The sequence below is a fragment of the Sinohyriopsis cumingii genome, chromosome 7 (assembly GCF_028554795.1).
Source record: "Sinohyriopsis cumingii isolate HCF-2022 chromosome 7, ASM2855479v2, whole genome shotgun sequence".
Lineage (NCBI taxonomy): Eukaryota > Metazoa > Mollusca > Bivalvia > Unionida > Unionidae > Sinohyriopsis > Sinohyriopsis cumingii.
The window spans coordinates 73683824-73706127 of record NC_142967.1 but is presented as its reverse complement, the minus strand read 5'-3'; the positions used below and the strand labels follow the sequence as shown (position 1 = coordinate 73706127).

The window sequence follows — 22304 nt, the reverse complement described above, 5'->3', positions numbered from 1 at the left end:
GTAACAAGATTTCTTGTTAATTTTCATACATTCCTTACTGACACAAACTATTGATGTGAAAAAGTACCGTGGTACATACTGCCAGAAAAACAATACAGGATACCTCTAATAATTAATATCATTATCATTGCTGTTGTTATTGTGACTGATGATGGTGTTTCTCTTGCTGTTATTACTGTTGTTTTATTAAGACTTTTTTGTTACTGCTGTTGATGTTATCCTTACTGTAGCTGCTGCTGTTGTTTGTTATTGTAATCATTCACATCACTAAATACAGGTTGAGTGGTGAGCATTTGACATCAGAGATGTAGGATGGTTCTATGTACAAAGATCAATGTTTCAGGCAAAAATAAGTGCAAAACTAGATTTTACTCTTCTATAGAGTACATACTCTACATGAGAATAAAGAGTGAATAATCAAAAAGATCACTAAAAGAAATTATCTGATAAGTCCTTCTATCACTGGTTTAAGGAAATCATTAAAGATATTACCATCTCCTCCCCCTGTACATCTTAACGACAATGCTCTTACGTATGTCAACAGTTATACGTATTTGGGTCATATTTTGAAATCCAATCAGTCAGATAATGAAGATATGATAAGACATTACCAATTTTTGTGTACTTGCTCATTATCAAAATTAGATTATTAAAATCTTATTGCTGCACCATGTATTGTGCTCCTCTGTGGACAAACTTTAGTGAATGTATGAAAAGAAAACTAGTTATTGGTTATAATATTAGTCTTCATTTTTAGTTAGGTCTTCCTAGATGGAACAGTGCCTCCAACATGTTTGTAAATTATAATGTATTTAGTTCTGATGAAATAATGAGAAAGTATGAATTCTCAATGATGACAAGAATATCTAGTAGTAAGAACTGTATAATGAAATCTCTTTGGAATTATGACATTCATTTACTTTCTAATATTGTTAGCAGATGGAACAAATTACTCTTTAAATGTGCCACATAATTTCATTCATAACAATGCAGGGCGCAGTTAATTGTGTAGATGTATCTGTATACTTGTACGTATGATATATGTTCTTTTATGTTTACAATGTTTTTACTTTATATCTGTATTTTAATGTAGATGTATGGACTATGTAGTCTGAAATATAGAATTCTCATTTTATCTTTTGTTTGTTTCTTAACACTAGTTTTCGAAAGATTCTGAATATAATGGTATGGAAGTCAAAGTTCCTGTCTGCATTGCAGTCTGTTACATAACTAAATATTTTCATCATAAGAAAAAAAACCCTCTAAAATGCTACAAATATATTTCATACAAAAAAGTTGGTATTTCATAGTTAATTTAGTGGTAAATTTCAAGTAGAAGAATGACAGTAAATGCCTGCATACCTTACCCTAGCTGATAGTAGAAGAATGACAGTAAATGCCTGCATACTTTACCCTAGCTGATAGTAGCAGAATGACAGTAAATGCCTGCATACTTTACCCTAGCTGATAGCTGAAGAATGACAGTAAATGCCTGCATACTTTACCCTAGCTGATAGTTGAAGAATGACAGTAAATGCCTGCATACTTTACCCTAGCTGATAGTTGAAGAATGACAGTAAATGCCTGCATACTTTACCCTAGCTGATAGTAGAAAAATGACAGTAAATGCCTGCATACTTTACCCTAGCTGATAGCTGAAGATACCTATGATCACTTTCATACTGTCAACATCAAGTCATGATGATTCCTTCTTTCAAAATATCCTGTTCACACAAGCATGTATCAGGGATCCCAAAATTCTAACGTCCCTTACCAAATATTTTCTCTGAAAATTAACATTGCAGCCACATGTTGTGAAGTTTAATATAAAAATATTAACAGTCAAATATTTGTAAAATTTAATATAAAATTGTTAATAGCCAAATATTTGTAAAATTTAATAAAGTTTATAGAGAGATATATGTGAACATAAAAATGTTGCCCAAATATTTGTGAAATTTGATATAAAAATTTGAACAGGAAGCATAACAAGTTAACACAAAAAGAAACATTTATTGACTAATTTTTTAATGTAGCACAAAATACATATTTCAGTACCAGAGCTGCTGTTGCTTAAGTTCCAGTACTATCCATTCATGCTTCACTACTTTTCATTCAAACTATTTATTTAGAAAAATGTTTTTTTTTCTTTCATAAAATTATACTATATAATTTTTCTCAACTGTCACAGAATAAGGCAAGAAATAACTTGCTTTCACCTTAGAACGATTTGAACCATTTTCGTGTTACATGCATACAACGTTACCTAGGGTGAATAATTGTTTTTCTAGGTAAGCAACTGAACTAGCATGTACCTTGTCAAAGATCGCTTGCGGCAAGAGTTACCAAAAGCACGGTATGCATGGGTATTTTACCCTAATACTCTCCTGTGGATTTAAGGCAAGTTCCATTTCTAACTGACACACTGGTCTATGGATCTTGTCAAGGAGTGGACATTCTCCATTTGTGTTCTCCAGCCTTAGGGGTAAGTGGTACATTTGTATTTTATTTGATATGTGAAGCATATTCAGTTTATAATGTCGTATCATGAAATGATGCCTATACTACGATGCAGATTTGAAACTTTGTGAACTTTTGAATTACAAGTTGCTATTAGGGTCTAATTTAGTAGCACATATCTATAGATTTTAATTCTGAAGCTATTATTATGACCAGTTTGGTTTTATTGTAGCTGTTTAGGGCTGTCTGAAGCTGTTTAGGGCTGTCTGAAGCTGTCTGTAGCTGTCTGTATATATGTCTATATGTATGTCTGTGTGCATGGTGGATCCACGAAGGTTGGGCATGGCCAATACAAGTGTGCCAACCCAATTTAGGAGAACTGTGTGCTGTTGGTGCATATGTGTGTGCGGGTATCTCAGGCTATCTGCCTGGCAGTCTGTGCGTTGATATGGAAGATGATGTAACTATCAAGGCCATACGAAGATGAAACCACTAGTTTGTAAACTTCTACACACTGGTGGATCCATGAAGGGAGTGTACAGCCAATACAAGTGAGGGCCAACCCGAGAATTCGGGAGAGCTATGTGGTTTGTCAGTGGACACATTTGCAAGTTTTACAAATATTTATGAATCATATGTCTGTACAAATGACTGAGTCATGTTTGTTTCAATTGATTGTTGTTTCAATTGAGTACAATTAAGTCATTTTGATTATATGAGATTAGGGGGCCCTGAGTGGCCAAGTGGTCTAAAGCGTTCTCCCTTACGGATCACTGCCATCTCACCTCTGTCTGCGTGGGATCGAGTCTCGGATTCAGCCAATGTGGGTATGTGAGAAAGCTTGCCAGTAGCTTCTTGTAGGTCGGTGGTTCTTACCGGGGTTTTCCCGGGTTCTTCCTCCACCATTAATATTGGCCGCCATGTATAGCCTATCGTGTGCTGAAAAATGGCGTTAAACCCAACAACAACAACATTATATGAAATTATGTAAATCTCACTTTCATTCCATAAGATTATTTGAATCTTATTTTCATTCCATGAGGTTACATAAGATTATCTGAATCTTAGTCATACATGAGAATACATGAATCATTTTTAGTTTACCAATTTGTGAATGTTTGGATAGAGTATTTGAATGAGACGTATGTTTGGAGCATGAAATAATCACTATATTTGTAGTATATATATATATATATATATATATATATATATATATATACATTGTCATCTTTCATCACACTGTGTTGTGTTGTCATTCGATCCAAGCATCCATTTATGTCTATCCTGTTACACCACCATCAGAACTGTATTGCACTCTACTGCTTTTAAAACTTAACTATTAACTGACAACAAGCAGACTTACTACCTTGAAAATACACAACAACTGACAGGCATTTCTGGTCACATCCAATGGCTTTTAAAACTTAAATATTAACTGACAACAAGCAGTCTTACTACCTTGAAAATACACAACAACTGACAGGCATTTCTGGTCACATCCGACAGCTTTTAAAACTTAAGTATTAACTGACAACAAGCAGACTTACTACCTTGAAAATACACAACAACTGACAGTAATTTCTGGTCACATCCGATGGCTTTTAAAACTTAAATATTAACTGAAAACAAGCAGACTTACCATCTTGGAAATGCTTTTAAAACTTAAATATTAACTGAAAACAAGCAGACTTACCATCTTGGAAATGCACAATGACTGACAGACATTTCTGGTCACATCCAACAGCTTTTAAAACTTAAATATTTATTGACAACAAGCAGATTTACTACCTTGAAAATACACAATGACAGGCATTTCTGGTCACATCCAATGCTAAAGTATTTTAAGGCCTTCGAATAAGTGATGGAGGATTCTAATAAAAGTTGCTTGTATCTTTATTTTAATTAGGGCCTTGGCCACGCACATTTTGTCTGAAAGGTCATATATGTGCTAACACACCATCACATGATATAGTGAAGTAGCAACTGGTAAGAGAGACTGATGTAATGTCTATAGTACAAACCCTAAGGCAATTGTCAGGTGAAATGCTTTCACATGTATTCTCTTGTGCTTTTTGGCTATAGTGAATTTAAACAATTAGGAAAACATAATGACCCAAAACTGCATGAGGTAATAATGCATGTCAAGTTAGGTGGCGCTATACAGTTTCGCATTTTGCATAGGGTTAGGAATTTAAAGAAAAAGAATGTCCCCGGCTTTCTTCACTGGTTATACTGGCTATTTAAAAAAGACCTTGTATATCTTAGGTATAATGCAAAGAACCTTTAATTCCCTTTATTTTGGTGTATGATTGATGGGTGTACTATGGGTTATAGAGTATACAGCTTGGCCTTACTTCAAATGTGCACCTTTCAAAATAGTGCTAGCTCTACTTGGTCATTTTCACTTCCTGAACTTCAGAGGTCAACTGTATAAAAAAGAGCCGATAACTTTTTTTACATTTTATATATTTGGTAATTCATTCATTGCACTTTCAGAAGCTGGTATTGTCTAGTCTGGCAAAATTCATTTTCCCTATTTTAATAGCTGCTATGTATAGTGTACTTTAGACTAATTCAGACTGATTTTTTAACACAAGGGAGCAGTCATTTTAGTTAGCAGTGTGCTTAAATCATGTAAAATTTCCAAAAGTACAATATCCAAAAGAAATATCATCCACATTACATTAATGTAGCATAGAGGTATGCAAACGTTCTCTCCACTGTGCATGTTTTAAATGCGAACTACTTCACCTTACATACGTCACTCTCTCAAAAGTACATATTATCTGGTGAGCGCCACCTTAGTAAATGCCCATCTGAATTCATTTGCTGGTCATGCCTGGCAAATATGGCCATTTTGGGACTTTTAGTATATACAAATAGCTGATCAAAATTTGTCAGGCTGTATAATAGATTTGTATCTTCTATTGTATTTTTGCCAAACTTTTCATCTATTTGCTTCCTGCGTATTAACTTACATCATATGCCTCTACTCCTTACTGAACCCATCTGTGACCTATGTGTACAGACCAAGAAAATCGAGAATTAGAGGTATGAAACTGAAGGACTTTTAATTTTTCAAGACTATGGTCAAACTTCTAAAACTTTTAAATGCCAGAACTGAAATTCAATAGTTTTCAAAACTATTAAGTTTGTGAGCTCTGTATAAAAGAGTGAGATGAAACTACCTGGTTGTGCAGCTAGATTGACTAGCATGGCCCAATCCTTCTGCCACTGATTCTCATCAAGGCTGTAGTTCAGCATGTTGGCTTGCATGCTCTCATACTCCTTCCACCTTGGGTAAAAACTGCAAATGAAATCAAAGTACTGGGAATACTGACAGCGTGCAGGGTTCAAGAGGTACAAAAACACCACAAGATGAATGGAAGAACACAGTTCCAGAGATAGTGATACTCATGGTCCTGGTCACTAATGTAAACATATGGCTCTAGTCTTGATAATATTTTCTCGATGTTATGTTCTTTATACGTCACAAGAGAATTTATATTTACACAGGGTTCATGCATAATCAACAAAAACAAATTCCGTAACTTTTCAAAAACTTTTCCAGAGCCATTTCAAAACACTCAAGGACTACAATATCTTACATCTGAAACATTATTTGATGAATTCCTTATTTACTGTTGTGACTTCCTTAATAAGAAGCTTTTTTTCCTACTATTGTTTCAAGTACTACCATCATTGGAACAATCAATATCCAAAGGGGATAACTTGCCTCAGACCACAATTAGCTCCATCACAGTTGACCAAAATCAGAAAGATATTCTGAAAAAATAGTACCAAGTTTGAAGGTTGCTTCATAGCTTACTTTTTCTAAATGTTACAAGGTATGCTGATTAAAAAAATATAAACCTCAGAGTTTACAAAACTATCTAGATTGTTAAAATTGCCTGCTCTGCAATAAACAAAGTGATGTGTAAAATGTCAGATAATTGCATGTCAATCAAGCTCTTTTTTGTTACTTCCTTTGAGTCAGTCTGTTTATTGTATTAATAGACAAAATGTAGCTGGTCAACCCATGATGAAACACTCAGGATTTCATGAACTAAGGTGACAGTAAGTGGAGAAAGATACAATGTTCTATCAGTTATAGTAATACATGAACAATGATGAAATGGTTATTCAAAACACATTGACTACCCTCATGTCTAATCATTTATCCTAATTTAAGCCTTGACAGACTGACTACCCTCATGTCTAATCATTTATCCTAATTTAAGCCTTGACAGACTGACTACCCTCATGTCTAATCATTTATCCTAATTTGAGCCTTCACAGATTGACTACCCTCATGTCTAATCATTTATCCTAATTTGAGCCTTGACAGACTGACTACCCTCATGTCTAATCATTTATCCTAATTTAAGCCTTGACAGATTGACTACCCTCATGTCTAATCATTTATCCTAATTTGAGCCTTGACAGACTGACTACCCTCATGTCTAATCATTTATCCTAATTTATCCTAATTTGAGCCTTGACAGATAAAACTGACTTGAAAGATTACTGGATTTATACACTGTTACTAATTTTAGCAAGGCTTCAAAGATTTTTTACTATTATTAGTAACAAAAAACTGTTTTTGGTAAAAGAGAAAGGATACTAAGCTTTAATCGTTCAGGTACTGCAATCCATCCATGACAAATATACTCTGCATAACTCCTATCAGCACTAGCATCATGCTGTCCTGCCTGTGGCCTTAAAAACTTTAAACAAACAAACCTTTAAAAACAGTTAGGGCGCCCTGTCCTTTGAGTTTTCAAAGTTATACCATATATGAAAATATCCTAAGGAAGAGAAACATCCTTTACCATACAAAACTGTTACTTTTTTATGGTACAAGCACCTAAACAACACACACAATTCCACTTGCCTAGTCTGAGCTGTGTAACAGTATTATTCTATAACTATGCATACCTCATTTCAGTATCCTTCAAGGTGTCTGACAGAGTTTGTCGCAACATATTCTCCACATCTAGCACACCCCATGTTGCCTGAAGTACTGAGTCAAGCAGACAGTCACCTGCTGTCCTATTCCACAGTGCATAGAGCCGACTCCCTAGTCTCTCAATTAAGTCGATGTTCCAGTTGATGATCCCTTCTTCAGTCAACTCTAGAATTTAAAAAATCTTAACTATTCTGGAAATTGTTTTCAAACTACAAATTTACAGGTTTACTGTGAAGTTTCTAGGACAAAAGTTGAGAATAGAGTGTTCAAAATTCCAACATTTACGTAAGTACACCTGTGCCACAGAAATATATATGGTGCACAAACAAGACATCACATGAGTTTGATATTCTTGCAGATAGTTTTCACTGTGTAAATTAACGCTGTTATTCTTGCTAACACACCCAAGTACAAACTTTGATAATGGTATATTTTGGAGATCAACAAAACTGGCAATGGACAGACAGACAGACATGGATCATCATAACATAATATGCTCTGCCTATGGTGGATATTCAATATCTAAAGTCGTAATGGAGAAAGGTAAAAGCCCGCACGCTGTAATATAATCATGATACAATAAAGTTGTACCATGATGAAAATGATGTGTACAAAACCCCTCCTACATTCCACCAGAACAAGCACAATTATGACAGCCATTATGACAGCCATTATGCTACCTATAACTGACCAGGAAATTACTTTAAGAAAATCACTAAGTAAAATGATGAGAAACTATGGTGAGAAATTTTTAGTATTTTGTACTCATGTAAATAATAAATTTGCATATTGTCTTCCTGCCTCCTCACCAATCCACTGAAAAATATTTAGACTTTATTTGTTTCTTTTTGAAAGATGGGCATGATTTGACAATTCAAATTTATTTATTTTATCCAAATAACCTTTTTCGACATCTCCATCCAAAAGTTCTTCAAAAAGGACTACAGTTACATCCCTGGGAAGGTCTTCAATTTCTGAAAGAAAAAAAGAAAATAAGCACAAAATATTTTCATGCAAGATTTTTTTGACAAGAAATACAATTGCTAGATGATTTCTGTTTATGTTGCATTAACAGGGGTTGAAATTTTACTTACTCAAACTATGAGTCAAGGAAAGCTACTGCCAACTCGACCTATTGTGTTTGAAATAATTAAGTCTTCTTAAGTAAATGATAATGCTGTCAAGAAAAAATGTATTCATCAAAGAAGGTTATATTACACAACACCAAGATCAAAATTCATTGCTATTTTGATTCAAGTCTTATATATGTCTCTCTTTTCAAAAGCAACATTGACCAATGTTTGTCATTTCTGAAAAAAATATAGTGCAGAATGAGTCAATTAAAGATATAAGTATCCTACTGTTAGATGACTTACTACAATACATTATTATATCAATCTCTCTCCACCTTTGTGGTCCAAAGTTTGATACTGTGCAAGGGTTTATATATCAGTCAGCTACAGCTGATGAGTCTCCACTGATAACTTTCCTTCTTGCACCTTAATAGCCATTTTAAGCCAGATATGCCCAGCAGGTATGAACCTTTTCCACCTGACATATCAGGTTAAATTTGCTGGCATATGCCATGGTTTATGGCCAACCAGACAAGCTCCACAACTGTTTCTTAGTCGTCCAGTTTTCCCACACCTCATCAGTCATACCACATTAAGGTCATGTAATGGTATTTTTAAAACTCTCGATGTCTACATGTACAAATCTGATTTCATAAGTTCATAATACAACAGAACTTTGAAAAGTCAAAATACTGTAGGCACATTATTTTTGGCTAGGGTCTGGACTGTTGAGTTTTCTGATGTCTTAGTTAAGAAAGTTTGATTGTAATAACAATGCTGTATTTATAAAACAACACAATGAAATTTCACACTAAATGTCCAAACCTTTGTGTTACATACACAGGAAGATTTAAGGTTTTAATGATGTTTCATGAGTATCAGTTTTGGGAAAGTACAAATGATATTTTTGTTTTATTTTACAAATTTGTCCTGAAAAAGGACATTACTATCTGAGTGGTCTATACACAACAATTTTACTGTAATGGGATTAAAATTATGAATTCAAATGAATGGTGTACTAACCAGCCGGAAGAGCAAATGTAACACAGTCTGTCATGTAGGAACATTGAAACTCGCCTTTCCGTTGCCTTATAGACATAGAAATCTCACGACGAATTTTAGTGTCCAAGTCAGGACATGAGTATGATGGCAATCTCTTGAAACCTTTTGCAGATATTTCTGGGACTGTAAGCAAAACAGCCAAAATATCCTCGGTTTTAAACCTCAATGCTAAATGAACAAGGGTGTATCCTACTTCAAAAGCACTTGGACGATCCATAAGTAAAACCTCTTCTTTGGTCAAAGCTCGTCCTGGGTCACCACCGTTTGTCAAATATGTTTCTACAGCATGAAGATCACCAACTACAACCCCTTCACATGCCTGAAGCCATAGATGATCCATATCACGCAGACACTTACGTAATTTTTGCAATTTATTTTCTTTTGTTTTGTTATCTTCCATAGCTGAGGCACCTTCCTCAATTCTGTGATCAGAGTTATCTCCCTTGGCTCTGGTTCTATTAGAGTCATTGTTTTCTCGAGCTCTCAGTGAGTTTGGTGAACTCTGCCTCGATCTATTTTGATGTGCCCCTGAACCTGAATTTGGTGAATTCTGACCAGATTTATTACCATGTACAGATGCATGACTATTTCTATTATTAACAGGAGAGGTCTTTCTCGATTGATTGTTATTTGGTGATGCCCTGTTGTTGTTTGGAGAATTTGATCCAGAATTACCATTTGGTGAATTTTGCCCTGATGTGCTGCTTTGAGAATCTTGAATGTTGCTTGATACTGGTTGTACTTCTAAATTACTACTACAAAGTTCGTTTCCACTTGGAGAATTTGATTTTTTCAAACGTGGTGTGCCACATATAATACATTTTTGTGACTTGGGCCAATTTTCATATGTGCATGCTTTGCACACCCACTTGACTGTATTTCTAACACAAGCTGTTGTTTGTTTGTTAGCTAATTGTGAACTGGACTCGGGTGACTTTGGGGAATACCGATTTGGTGATGTTTTCCCTGAAATGCCACTTTTTGCCTGACTAATCTGTATACTTAGAGTCTTCTTCGGAAAGTCTGGTTGGGATGAAGTTCTGGGTGAATTTCTGTGTCCGCTACACTGACCACATCTCTTGGACTGGCGAGAGTTTAGATAAGTGCACTTCTGACATGACCACTTATCTTCATCACAAACTGGGGCTTCAGTTTTCAATTTCTTTGGAGCTACCAGAGAAAGTTCAGCCATTTTGTAGATATCCTGCTCAGAGTTTTCCAAATCTGTTATTACTTGCAAAGGCCTGGGACCAAAACACATTACACATTCTTTGGATGCTGGAAAATTGGCATATGTGCAGTACTCACAAGACCATTTCCCTTCATTCATCTTTACAGCTCAACCCTAAAATAATGAAACAAAGCTTCAGAAAATATGAAATGTTACAAAATCAAAATTTCATGTTTCATCTGGTGCAAATCAATGATCTCCAAAGAAAAATTAGATAGGATTTCCTAGGAAACTGTATTTAAAAAACTAATGAAAAAGAATTAAATATGCATGAGTAAATATCACACAATCACAAAAGACATCAATCTGATTAAAATCCACAGTCCTAAGTGTAGATCTGACAGACACCAATAAAAGATGATGACAGACATCAATAAAAGATGATGTTTTGGTGAACTCTGAAATTTCCAGTCTACTTAATTTGAATGTCCTATCAGATAAATCATTGCAAATGTAAGCAAGGGAGAGTTATTGCTAGTAATTATGAATAATGTGCATCACTTTTAGGCATCTGAAAGTTGCGATTTGATTGGTGAAGTCAACAGAATATGACGACTTATTGGTGTCCATCAGAACACCTTGCAAGATTGTGGAGATCTCATTCCAATCAGATTGCATAAATATATATATATATATATATATATATATATATATATATATATATATATATATAAAGAATAAAAATCATATGGCGAATAACAGTACTTTCAAGTGCACTGGATCCAGCAAGGAATCATTTTTGTCAGGGATTGATTAAGATAAATGTAATAAGCTGACATGAACAGTGCAAAACTAGTATCTAGCTAGCCTAAGTGCTTTTGACTCAAAATGAGTCTTTTTCAAAGGCAAATACAAAACATAGACGAGACAAACAAATAAAACAGACAAACCATTGTCTTTGTACTACCTACCACCCATCCATTTATAATGCCTATCTACCCACCCATCCACCTACAATACATATCTACCCATCTTTCCCACTTATAATGCCAACCTACCCACCCATCCACCTATAATGCCTACCTACCCACCCATCCACCTATAATGCCTACCTACCCACCCATCCACCAACAATACCTACCTACCCATCCTTCCACCTATAATACCTACTTACCCACCCTTCCATATATAATACCTACCTACCCACCCTTCCATCTATAATGCCTACCTATCCACCCATCCACCAACAATACCTACCTACCCACCCTTCCACCTATAATACCTACTTACCCACCCTTCCATCTATAATACCTAACTTCCCACCCTTCCATCTATAATATCTACCTACCCACCCACCCATCTACAATACCTACCTACCTACCCTTCCAACTATAATGCCTACCTACCCACCCTTCCACCTATAATGCCTACCTACCCACCCATCTACCTACAATGCCTACCTACCCACCCATCCATCTATAATGCCCACCTACCCACCCATCCACCTACAATGCCTACCTACCCACCCATCCACCTATATACTTACTGAAAATAATTAAAAATGATCATTATTTTCTATAACAGAGGTAAAATAATAAAAGAGTTAATAAAAACCAGAGATCCATTTTTCTGTATTATTTTAAGTTACTTTCCTTAAAATCTGCTCAAGGATCTATTATTATTGTTCACCCCATAACACCAAATTTGACTGGATGAAAGTCACAGGCTTTGAGTAACAAACATACAGCATTCAGACTGCTCATCTATCTCCCATACACATTAGCACACACAATACACAGTAATCTATCATAATATACAATGTATTATCATTAGTATTTGAAAGAATACCACTGAATAAATATATTCATACTTCCAATTGCACTGATCAGATAAGCCCATATTAGTAGGCTACCTCTTCTTGCAATAACCAAGTAGAACATATCATGATTCACCCACTCACCAAGTTTCATCATTCTAGGCAAGAAAGTATGCATATAACATGCCAATAACTCATGGTTATGAGCCAAATGCAAAACCTTAACCAAAGCCAGCAAAATATGAAATAAAGGTCACTATGAGCTTCTTTTGTTGTAAGAGTGTGTGCATGAGAAATATAAAAAATTTGTTTTTAACCCAAGTCAGTGAAGTGCAAAATAAGGGCCATAATGACCTAGTACTGAATGAGGCAGTATGGGTCATCAAGATATATCCACCTTCCAAGGGATTGTATTTGGTCCAATCCAATTAAAATAACATCTCCACTGTCCTATGTGAAGATCTGACAGCAAATGCTTAGGGGTCATGTTCTAGTGACCTTTGTATCTGCCAACAGAAATGCAGCTTTCACAAATCGGAAAGTGAATTAAATTGTTCAGCACACTCTGACGCTTTTCAGCTGTACTGCTCACTCTCCCAAACATGATGATACAAGTTTCCATCTGGTTGGTTGATAAAATTAGGAATTATGGTAATAATACTGGTCATCAGAACTTTACTTCTAAGCATTCACTCTCAGATCTTCACATAGGACAGTGGAGATCTGATTTTAGTCAGACTGGTACATAGTCATGAGCTAAATGTAAAAATGTAGCCTAAACTACAATATACAAAATGTAGGTCTGTGACCTATTTTGGAATGGATGTAAAAAAAATAGATGTATACAACCATCTAGTTTACTGATCCAAGCATGGATTGATACCAAATCTGTGAAACATGAAATATGGATCACAGTGACCTAAGTCTGTGATGGAGGTGTAGTATTCATCAACCTGCGTCCCCTTACCAAGTTTCATGAATTTAGATATAACATTATTCATAAAGGGTACACAAATCCTATTTGGTCATGAATTGATGCAAAAACTTAACCTAAACCTCTGAAATGTGAAATGTAGAGACATTCTTTGTGGTAAGGGTTGGGGGATGGAGATAAAGGGCAAGCTTTCAAGAATGACAATATACCTCATGTATTTACTAACTACATCTATAAAATGGAAATAAAGTGCCAGCATAACTACTTCTTAATCAAACAGAAAACAGAAAGGTAGGGTGGGTGTAATGTTGTTACTGATGATAAACTATGAAAAATTGTACAATGTCATAATAGGTATCCACACAGGAAATATTCTTAACTCAAGAACATCATCTAATCGACACTGTCAAAGGTTACAATATACCATGATCATAAACAAAATATTTTATGGAGTAAGTGATATGGCACGTTATCCACTTTGGGTTTATTCCATTTCCAGCTTAATAACAACTGATGTCAGTGTATCTTTTTTGTATATTTATCCATGAAGTCTTTAATATAATACCTGCCAAGCCTCTTATTCATTCCATGTTAAAATGAGGCTGACCACATAGTCATGTATCAGGTAATATGACTGGTAGTGACAAATAGTGACAGTATCACTTTTGTAAAGAAATGGCAACTAAAAATGCCTTCATGTTCTTTTCCAGACAGTGGGTTACTTAATGACTATGCTTTGCAATATTTCAAGTAGGAAAATTGACATTTTTTTCAGCCTGTATGGCTGTACCACATGTGTAAATCCCTCAAGCAACCATTACAAAATGGTAAAGTTTCTATTTGCATTGGTTTTTTTCTTGGACTTCCCTGGCAGACTATGAGTCTTGGCTGAGTCTTTGTCAAGGAGGGAACAGGTAAAGACTGTCACCTGGACTTGGATCTGAGTAGAATTAAGCTAGATATTCATGTCTGAAAAGGAATTTAAACAACCCATTTAAACTAATCAAGCATGTAGAAATTGACACAGTCTTATATACACACTAATTTTACAGTTTAATATGGGCTCAATGAAAGGTGCAAAGGGGCACACAGTGGGAGTAGATGGGTGGGCCATTTGAGGAGTGAAACTGAGTTCTATCATATTTATTTCTGGCTGGAACACATGTTAAGGATCTCATATGGGCAATGATCTAATATTGAATTTATGAAATGAGTTGAATAACATCCAGCCTTGGTGAGCAAAGCCTGGATATTATTCAACAAGTTTCATAAATTTAATGTTAAATCATTACCCATTTTGATAGTTTTATTTTAATGGAAATTGTAGATTTTTTCTCTCACAAATTATAAATCAAAGAGCTAATGTCTTTCCGAATAAACAAAACATTTTACACATACAAAATCAGTTTTCAACACAGAATGTCCAATGCATGTGTTGTCATTATCACCTTAAATGTACATGTTTAAAAAAATAAAATTATAAACTATGATGGCAACTATGGTTTTGTGCTGTGCATAAAAAATTAGGAGTAAGAAGTCTGCTTGCAAACCCAACCTTTCCATCCAATACAACATAAATGGTTATGTACCAATGTTCCGAGTCCAACTAGCTACAGGACATGTTATCAAGTCTTCAACAATAGTGTCAACTTGCACATGTACATCCAAGTGATCAAAGCCGAGCTCAAAATTGTATGAAAACAATTATTATAGTAATTCTATAGCTGTATAATGATTTGGAAACTTTAATAAAAGATTAAACATATGACTTGCCATTTCATTTTTGGTGGTGGTGGTGGGGTAACATTTTTCTAACCAACCTGGAATTTGTCTGAGTTTTTATTTCAAATATTATATTTTCAAACAATATGATGAATAGAATTAGTACCTTATTCAAAAATCTGAGCAACAGTATTATTTTCAGCCTAACAAGGGGCTGGAAAATTGTTTTCATAAAAATCCCAGCACTTCCACCAATAAAAAATTAAATATGTTACGTGTTTAGGCTCTCTTAAACAGCAACAAGAAAAAGTGAAGACAACAAGCTTTGTAAAACTTAACAAATAATTCATTTCCCCAGAAAACAAGGCAAAAATGAGGAAAAGAACTTATGGTTTTAAGAATCAAATCCAAAAATAATCCAAGAATTAAAAATTAGAAGTCCTAGTAATAAAATGTTCTAATGAATCTAAGTCTGAGTCCCGATGAAAATCCAAAATGGAAGGCGATGACGTATGCTATAGTCAGTGTAGTACTGATGTGTCTAGTTCTTTGTTGAACCACAGAAAATAATATTCCAGTTCTCAATTCCAAATAAAATTTCAATAAATGTCTTTGTCCAAGAATTCTGAATGAGCACTTAAATATTCCCAGGGAAAAGAATTAATCTCTTAGAATCCAAATAATTTTGAAGAAAAATTTAAATTTAACTCCAACTGGTCACAACAACAAAAAAAACACCTTATGTCTATGTGTTTAAAAGCCCAACTGACTAAATTCCCTATAGAAAAAGGTTATACACTAATTTAAGATGCAAAACAGATTCCCATATGAGGGTCACGTGATCACTTTCTAAAATAAGATAGAAGCTTTACAGCATATCTCCCAGTATGGCCTTTACTAAAACCAATGATTTTACTCTGAGAAAGAATAAAAAAGACATTGTTTACTGATTCTGAATCAAGGTCAGGAACTAGCTCAGCTTTTAGACACAAAGTTCTATTATTAGGTGTTTACGAAAAAAACAGTCAGGTCAAACTAATTTCTGGAAAATGTCAAATTCCAGCAAATAAAATTACATTACAATAGCATGTAATGGAATAGTAAAAAAAATTAAAACTAACAAACAAACAATTAAATTAAATCAAATATAAATTAAATCAAATATACATAACAAATGGTCAATCCCTTATCAAGGTAAGATGAAAGTTGGGATTATGCCTCTGATAGCTCAACTATCAGACCATAGTTCAGTTTTTCCAGACCTCTGAATTTACACCTACAATAAAGCAGGTTTATTACAAAATATATTTTGACTGCATCCCACTGCAAACCATTCTGTAACAAAATAAGAAATGCAACAGAAGAACATGACCATGAATTTACAATATTCTTTTTGTTAAGATCTGAATGGCTCTCAACTGATATTTCTACCGAGAAGTGATCAAACTATATTATGCTGAAAAGAAATTTGTTATTATCACAGACATTACAATTTCAGGCAATTACAACTGGTTTTGTGTATTCTCAGTATTTTTTGCTTCAGTTTCCTGACAGACATCTTATGTATATATGCCAGATTTGCACAAATTATTATTATAATCACCTGTAATAATTCTGCAACATATTTAGACATTTTCCAATATTTTATGAACATTTATATATTCCATACTCTACTTCATGATTCTATTCCCCTTCAATGAGCTGCCATTTTTTGTACACATACTGTACATATGTACAATCAGTGCCCTAGGCAAGTAGTGTATTTGCATATTTTATCAAAACTAATCAACTAAAACGCATGAAGATGTTTTTTTAATGTGTTCAAAGAAATTTAATTTTAAGCACTTAGTCCACTCACTGGTGAACATCACATCTTCATCAATCGTGATGATAAGTTAATTTTGGAAGGGAGAAAATACATGGTTGTACATCCCTAGAAAGTTGATTTTCAAGGACTTCCAAAAGTTTCAAAAAAATATTTCTACTTACCAAAACTAAGCTTTCTCCATATATTAATTAGCTTATACAGTTACAAAAGTAAACAAATAAACACATCTGGCAAAAAATTGTGTGTGTCCTATTGCACTGGTTTTACAATTATGGTAGGCAGGTTGGTTTTGTTATTTTTTTGCTTTTTTAACATTATGTGTAATTTTTTAAAAACATAATGTATATACAATGTGATTTTTATTTAACATGGGGGGGGGAAGGTGCTCAGGTCAGCAACAAGAAACAGGGACAGTTGGCCAACTGAATGGCCTTTCTAATCTAGCAAGCCATTACATCAAAATGGACTCTATTCCATCTGTTAACTTTCCATGTCAGGTGTAATTTTATCCACCCAATATTTTCCTCAGTCTATTTAGTTATTCATTTTGAAAAATATGTTGATAACAAAAGTTCTGAATTAAAATTATGATACATTTTATTTACTTTTTTGTGTGCACTAATAGAAAGGACGGTGATAAAACATTTCACCACAAGCTTAACTCTGGATAATCCAATTTACATTATATTCTGGCAATTTATATTATTTGGTTAAATAATATTTATATTATTTGACTAAATGTAAGAATAGATTGAAACAAATAAAATTCTTCTTAATCTACATTTCAGAAGAGGCTTCACACACATTGGAAAAATAATAGTGTTGAAAATTTTGGTAATCGCCATCTTGAACTATTTATGTATTTCATTCCTAAAATAAATTTTAAAAAACCCAGAATTCTAAAATAGATTAAGGTTAAAGGAAAAAACTAGTTCAATATATTTCAATGTGTGGATTAAAAATGATTGATATTCATATGTTCATCATAGCTTTAAAAGATCACATGGCTTCTATGTCTTTTTAGGCAAGAGGTAAAACATTTTCCAGTAGTAGGATGCCTTCAAAGGCAATACACACGTACATATCAATAAATGGATGGACCACATTATCATATCCCTATGCTTCTATGAATGTGTGGGAATAAAAATGTCCCAGTTACTCATTAGTTTTCAAACATAATGAAAAAAATCAGAACAAAACTGGGTAATAGAAAAGGTTTTACAGAGACAATAATGCCAGCACTTTGGTTAACACAATTCTCACTGTCACCTGATTTACATTCAAATGGAATGGTATGCTCAAAAATTACATTCATAAATATATGAGACATGCCAATATCAAATCATGTAAATTAAATTTTGAAAAAAATACATTCTGCATTTTCATATAATAAGTATTCTTTTTTTAAACATCATCACCCCTTTCATAAACAATAACACTTGACTCTGTAGAATAACTACTGACTTACCATGTTCTCAAACAATCAGTTCCTTGAATATATCTATAACTGTTCTGTTATGAAATTAACTTAATAAAATACCATACTAAACAAGGAAGAGTAACTCCATTAGCTGTTAGCTATTAATCGAATCCTCTTAAAATGGACCTTAGGAACATACTTTTAAAATGATATGACATAATTAAGAAACCAGAGTAAAATTTCATTAACCCTTTACTTCATACAAGCATCTTTGGATGCCTCTACTCCATTCGCATGCAAGCGCCTTTTGACGCCTCTGCAAGATTCGCATAGAAGTGCCTTTTGATGCCTGCTGTAAATATCAGCCATTTTGATATAATTAAGAAACCAGAGTAAAATTTCATTAAGAGACATAAATATGGGGAATATCTCTTCAACAAAATTATCAACTTAAGTGGCTGATAAAAATTGTTTATTCTAGCAAAGGTATAATTGGTTATTTGATCATAAAAGACATGGCGGTATGTGAGAGCAATTTCGTCATCTCCAAAGCCCCACTTCGTTTACAAAAGTAACAGGCAATGAATATTTAAAAAAAGCACTGAACTTCATATGGATGTACTTCACATGTCTTCATGCCAAGTTTACAAACATCTTATATTTTCTGGATCACATGCAGAAGTCACAACACAGGTAACACTGCAATAGGCTTCCAAAACAAGCATATCTGAAACTTTTATATTTATCACCTTTATTTTAATCTCAATGCATTTAACATTGTCCAAAATCAAGTTCACTGTCTCATTTAAAATTCTGTAAACAACTAATATATAGATAACATTTTCTCTATTAGTGTATATTTAATATCAGGATCATTATCCATAGAAACAAACATATTTATCATAGTCTGAGTCCAGGACATTGTATTTACCATGTTCTTATAATTTTAGTAACACACCATGTCTAATTATACCTTGGATTCTTCTGGAAATTAACCTTTATCCAACATCCTGGCTCTTGTTTTGTGCCTTAGTTGTTTATATAATCTTGTTTATCTTGAAATTATTCATTCATGCTAAAAGATCTTGAAGGAGAATCAGTTTTATTTTAGCATTCAGTATTTCATTTAGGCCAGAATTTATCTATTCAAATTATTTATTCACTGGAAATACAAAGTGCTCATCTGTAATATTCTTGTAAAGAGGCATTAATTTGGAATTATGGTGAATTCAAACAAGGAAACCTTCGATTATGTTACTGAGTCAACAACAAACTTGGCACATCGTTAAAATTCAGGGCATTTGTACATTTGAGATTACAGGCCATTACATGGCAAATCAACAATTTCAGCATTTTAAATTATTTGGAAAACCACTAAAGTTTTATTCATTGTGGTAGTAATTCTAGGAAAATTGATATTTAATTACAATACCATAAATTCTTTTTAGATTTTCACTTTGTATTCCGGGCAAATAAATTATCTGTTGAATTTTACAAAAGTTTTTGGTTTTCACTCTTCTTTCAAAAACATTCTGTTTCAGTACCAAATATTTCTGTAATGGGTGTCATTTTGTAGAATTTTATTACACATACCTTTAAATGACAATTTACTTCATTTGGATCCTCATACATCTACATTCCTCTTGAAGTCATTAGTCACAGGCCTCAAGATACACATATGGTTATGTTGTTATAGGGTTTAACGCCATTTTTCAGCACAAGATAGGCTATACATGGCAGCCAGTATTAATGGTGGAGGAAGAACCGGAAAAACCCCGGAAAGAACCACCGACCCACGAGAAGCTACCGGCAAGCTTTCTCACATATCCACATTTGCCGAGCCTTGGACTCGAACCACACATATGGTTAAAATCAATGTTAAAATATGCTGACATTTTTGGACTAGGCCATCTTAAAAGTGTGATCCAGAACAAACCTGATTGAAAATGTCATTTTACAATGAAAGCAGTGCATGTTGAAAACATTTGTGCTACCATCTTATTTGTTATGACCGACTGACCTTGGATGCGGGAGATCGTGGGTTCGATCCCCAGACAAGTCATACCAAAGACTTACAAAAATGGTACAAACAGCTGCCTTGCTTGATGCTCAGCATTAAGAGGTCAGTGTTAGGACTGGTCTGCCTGGTGTCAGAATAATGTGACTGGGTGGGACATCATGATCCATGTCTACGGCATAATGCCCCAGTGCTAGACATCGCTATAAACTGTCACACTGCAGACATTGTAGCAATATGACTGAAAAATTGTTAAAGCTATGTTAAAAATCAAAATCACACACAAACATACTGTTATGACTGACTAAATATCCTTTTCTTAACCATGTTTAGTATCTGACCACCTTTGTAAAAGTCTGTCTATCCATAAATACACTGACATGGTCACGTGCGACTTTTAAGCAACAGGTGGTGTGTAGAAAAAAGTTAGCGATAAGACAGACAGAAAAGTAATGATTGGAAAGGCACAGGTAAAAGGGTGTCATGGTATGTTTTCATCTCTTCATAATCAGACTAATCTGGCTACTGTTCCACAGCAATCATCTTGCAGCTTTTTGATGACATTTAAGGTGATTCAAATACATTCAGCAATTAGGATTGATAAGACTTTGGTTAAACTATATTATCATAAGATTTATTTTGCGTAAATACGCCTACGTGACATCACTTTATTCTCCAATGATACCCCACCCCCAAGACAAAAGTCAGATACCCAAACTTTAAAACATAAAAGAAAAGGAAAGAACTACATGCCCATTCAGTTTATTAATTTATGGTAATGATACAATCAGCTTTTACATTTTCTCAATCCCGAATTTACTCTGTCAGGAACAGTAGTTTCCTGGGGGGAGGGGGGGGGGCCTCTGCACGATTTGCAGGTATAGCAATGGCTTTACTGACTTTCGCATGATATGAACAGACAGTAGGAAAACTATACCAGAGCATGTAGTCATGTAATCGGTTATGAATGCACACCTTTGCTTTTTCACTTCTGCTGAAGAATTGCGTTTATCCAATCCCTAACTATTCATTCTGACGCATCGGTTCGTACCAGGTGTCCGTGTTGTTGAGAAAGTTTTGTATCGTCAGTAGTTTTGATGGGAATTATATTTGTTCCCACTCTCAGGTCTCCACCAAAGTTGCATACTGGAGGTGTTCTGCAATTTACATAATTCTTATAAACGGCAGTTCGCGACCCAAATTTGTTAATAAACACAAACAAAATCATAACAAATCCTCCATGTTTGTTGATCGTGACGTCATCATTATAATGAAGCTGGGAACTTTTTGAGTTACTTCCCTTGGGCCAGTAAAAGCTGTTTATGTACGTAGCCAAAATTTTGCATTAAAAAGAATTAAATAATAATAATAATAATAATAATAATAATAATAAACAGCACTAACAGCAGATGCTTTCATCTTCTTCACTCATGCACACAAAATTTCTTTCGTAATCAAACTAGCTGATGTAGTACCATTTTTCAGATAAACGAATGACAATGAAACAATTATATATAGTAATTCCCATTAGTATATTAACAAGATATATTTTTCCATGTTCTACATATTGAGAGAAACCTTACTGAATGGGTAAGCTCATAAACACCTTCTCCTTCTTTACCACACGTCGAGGATTTTAAACTTACGTTTTCTGGCTGGTCTATTCTGGTACAAATTTTACAATTCAATATCACAACACAACACTTTTAAAAGGACATAGACTTCTTCTGTGTCTTGTTCACTCTCTATTTTTTTTTCTGTGTTGAATTTCTTCACTTTCATAGGATTTTCCTCCTCTTCTTCCTCACTTTCTCCTCGTCTTCTTTTCTTAT

At 34.2% G+C, this 22304-nt stretch overlaps 1 protein-coding gene across 2 annotated transcripts in view; it reads right to left on the bottom strand.

Annotated features, from left to right (window-relative positions):
• LOC149795519 (ubiquitin thioesterase zranb1-like) overlaps positions 1 to 21724 on the bottom strand; it is a 58139-nt gene extending 36415 nt beyond the window's left edge. The window contains exons 1-5 of one of the 2 annotated variants that reach the window (XM_089965318.1): positions 21448 to 21724; positions 9526 to 10909; positions 8332 to 8403; positions 7399 to 7594; positions 5649 to 5767 (exon numbers count right to left, since the gene is read on the bottom strand). In XM_089965318.1, the coding sequence (XP_089821444.1) occupies positions 5649 to 5767; positions 7399 to 7594; positions 8332 to 8403; positions 9526 to 10894 (1756 nt within the window). In that variant the 5' untranslated portion in view covers positions 10895 to 10909; positions 21448 to 21724. The remainder of the gene's footprint in view (positions 1 to 5648; positions 5768 to 7398; positions 7595 to 8331; positions 8404 to 9525; positions 10910 to 21447) is intronic. The other variant, XM_089965319.1, reaches the window with a different exon arrangement.
• Positions 21725 to 22304: the final 580 nt, after the last annotated feature.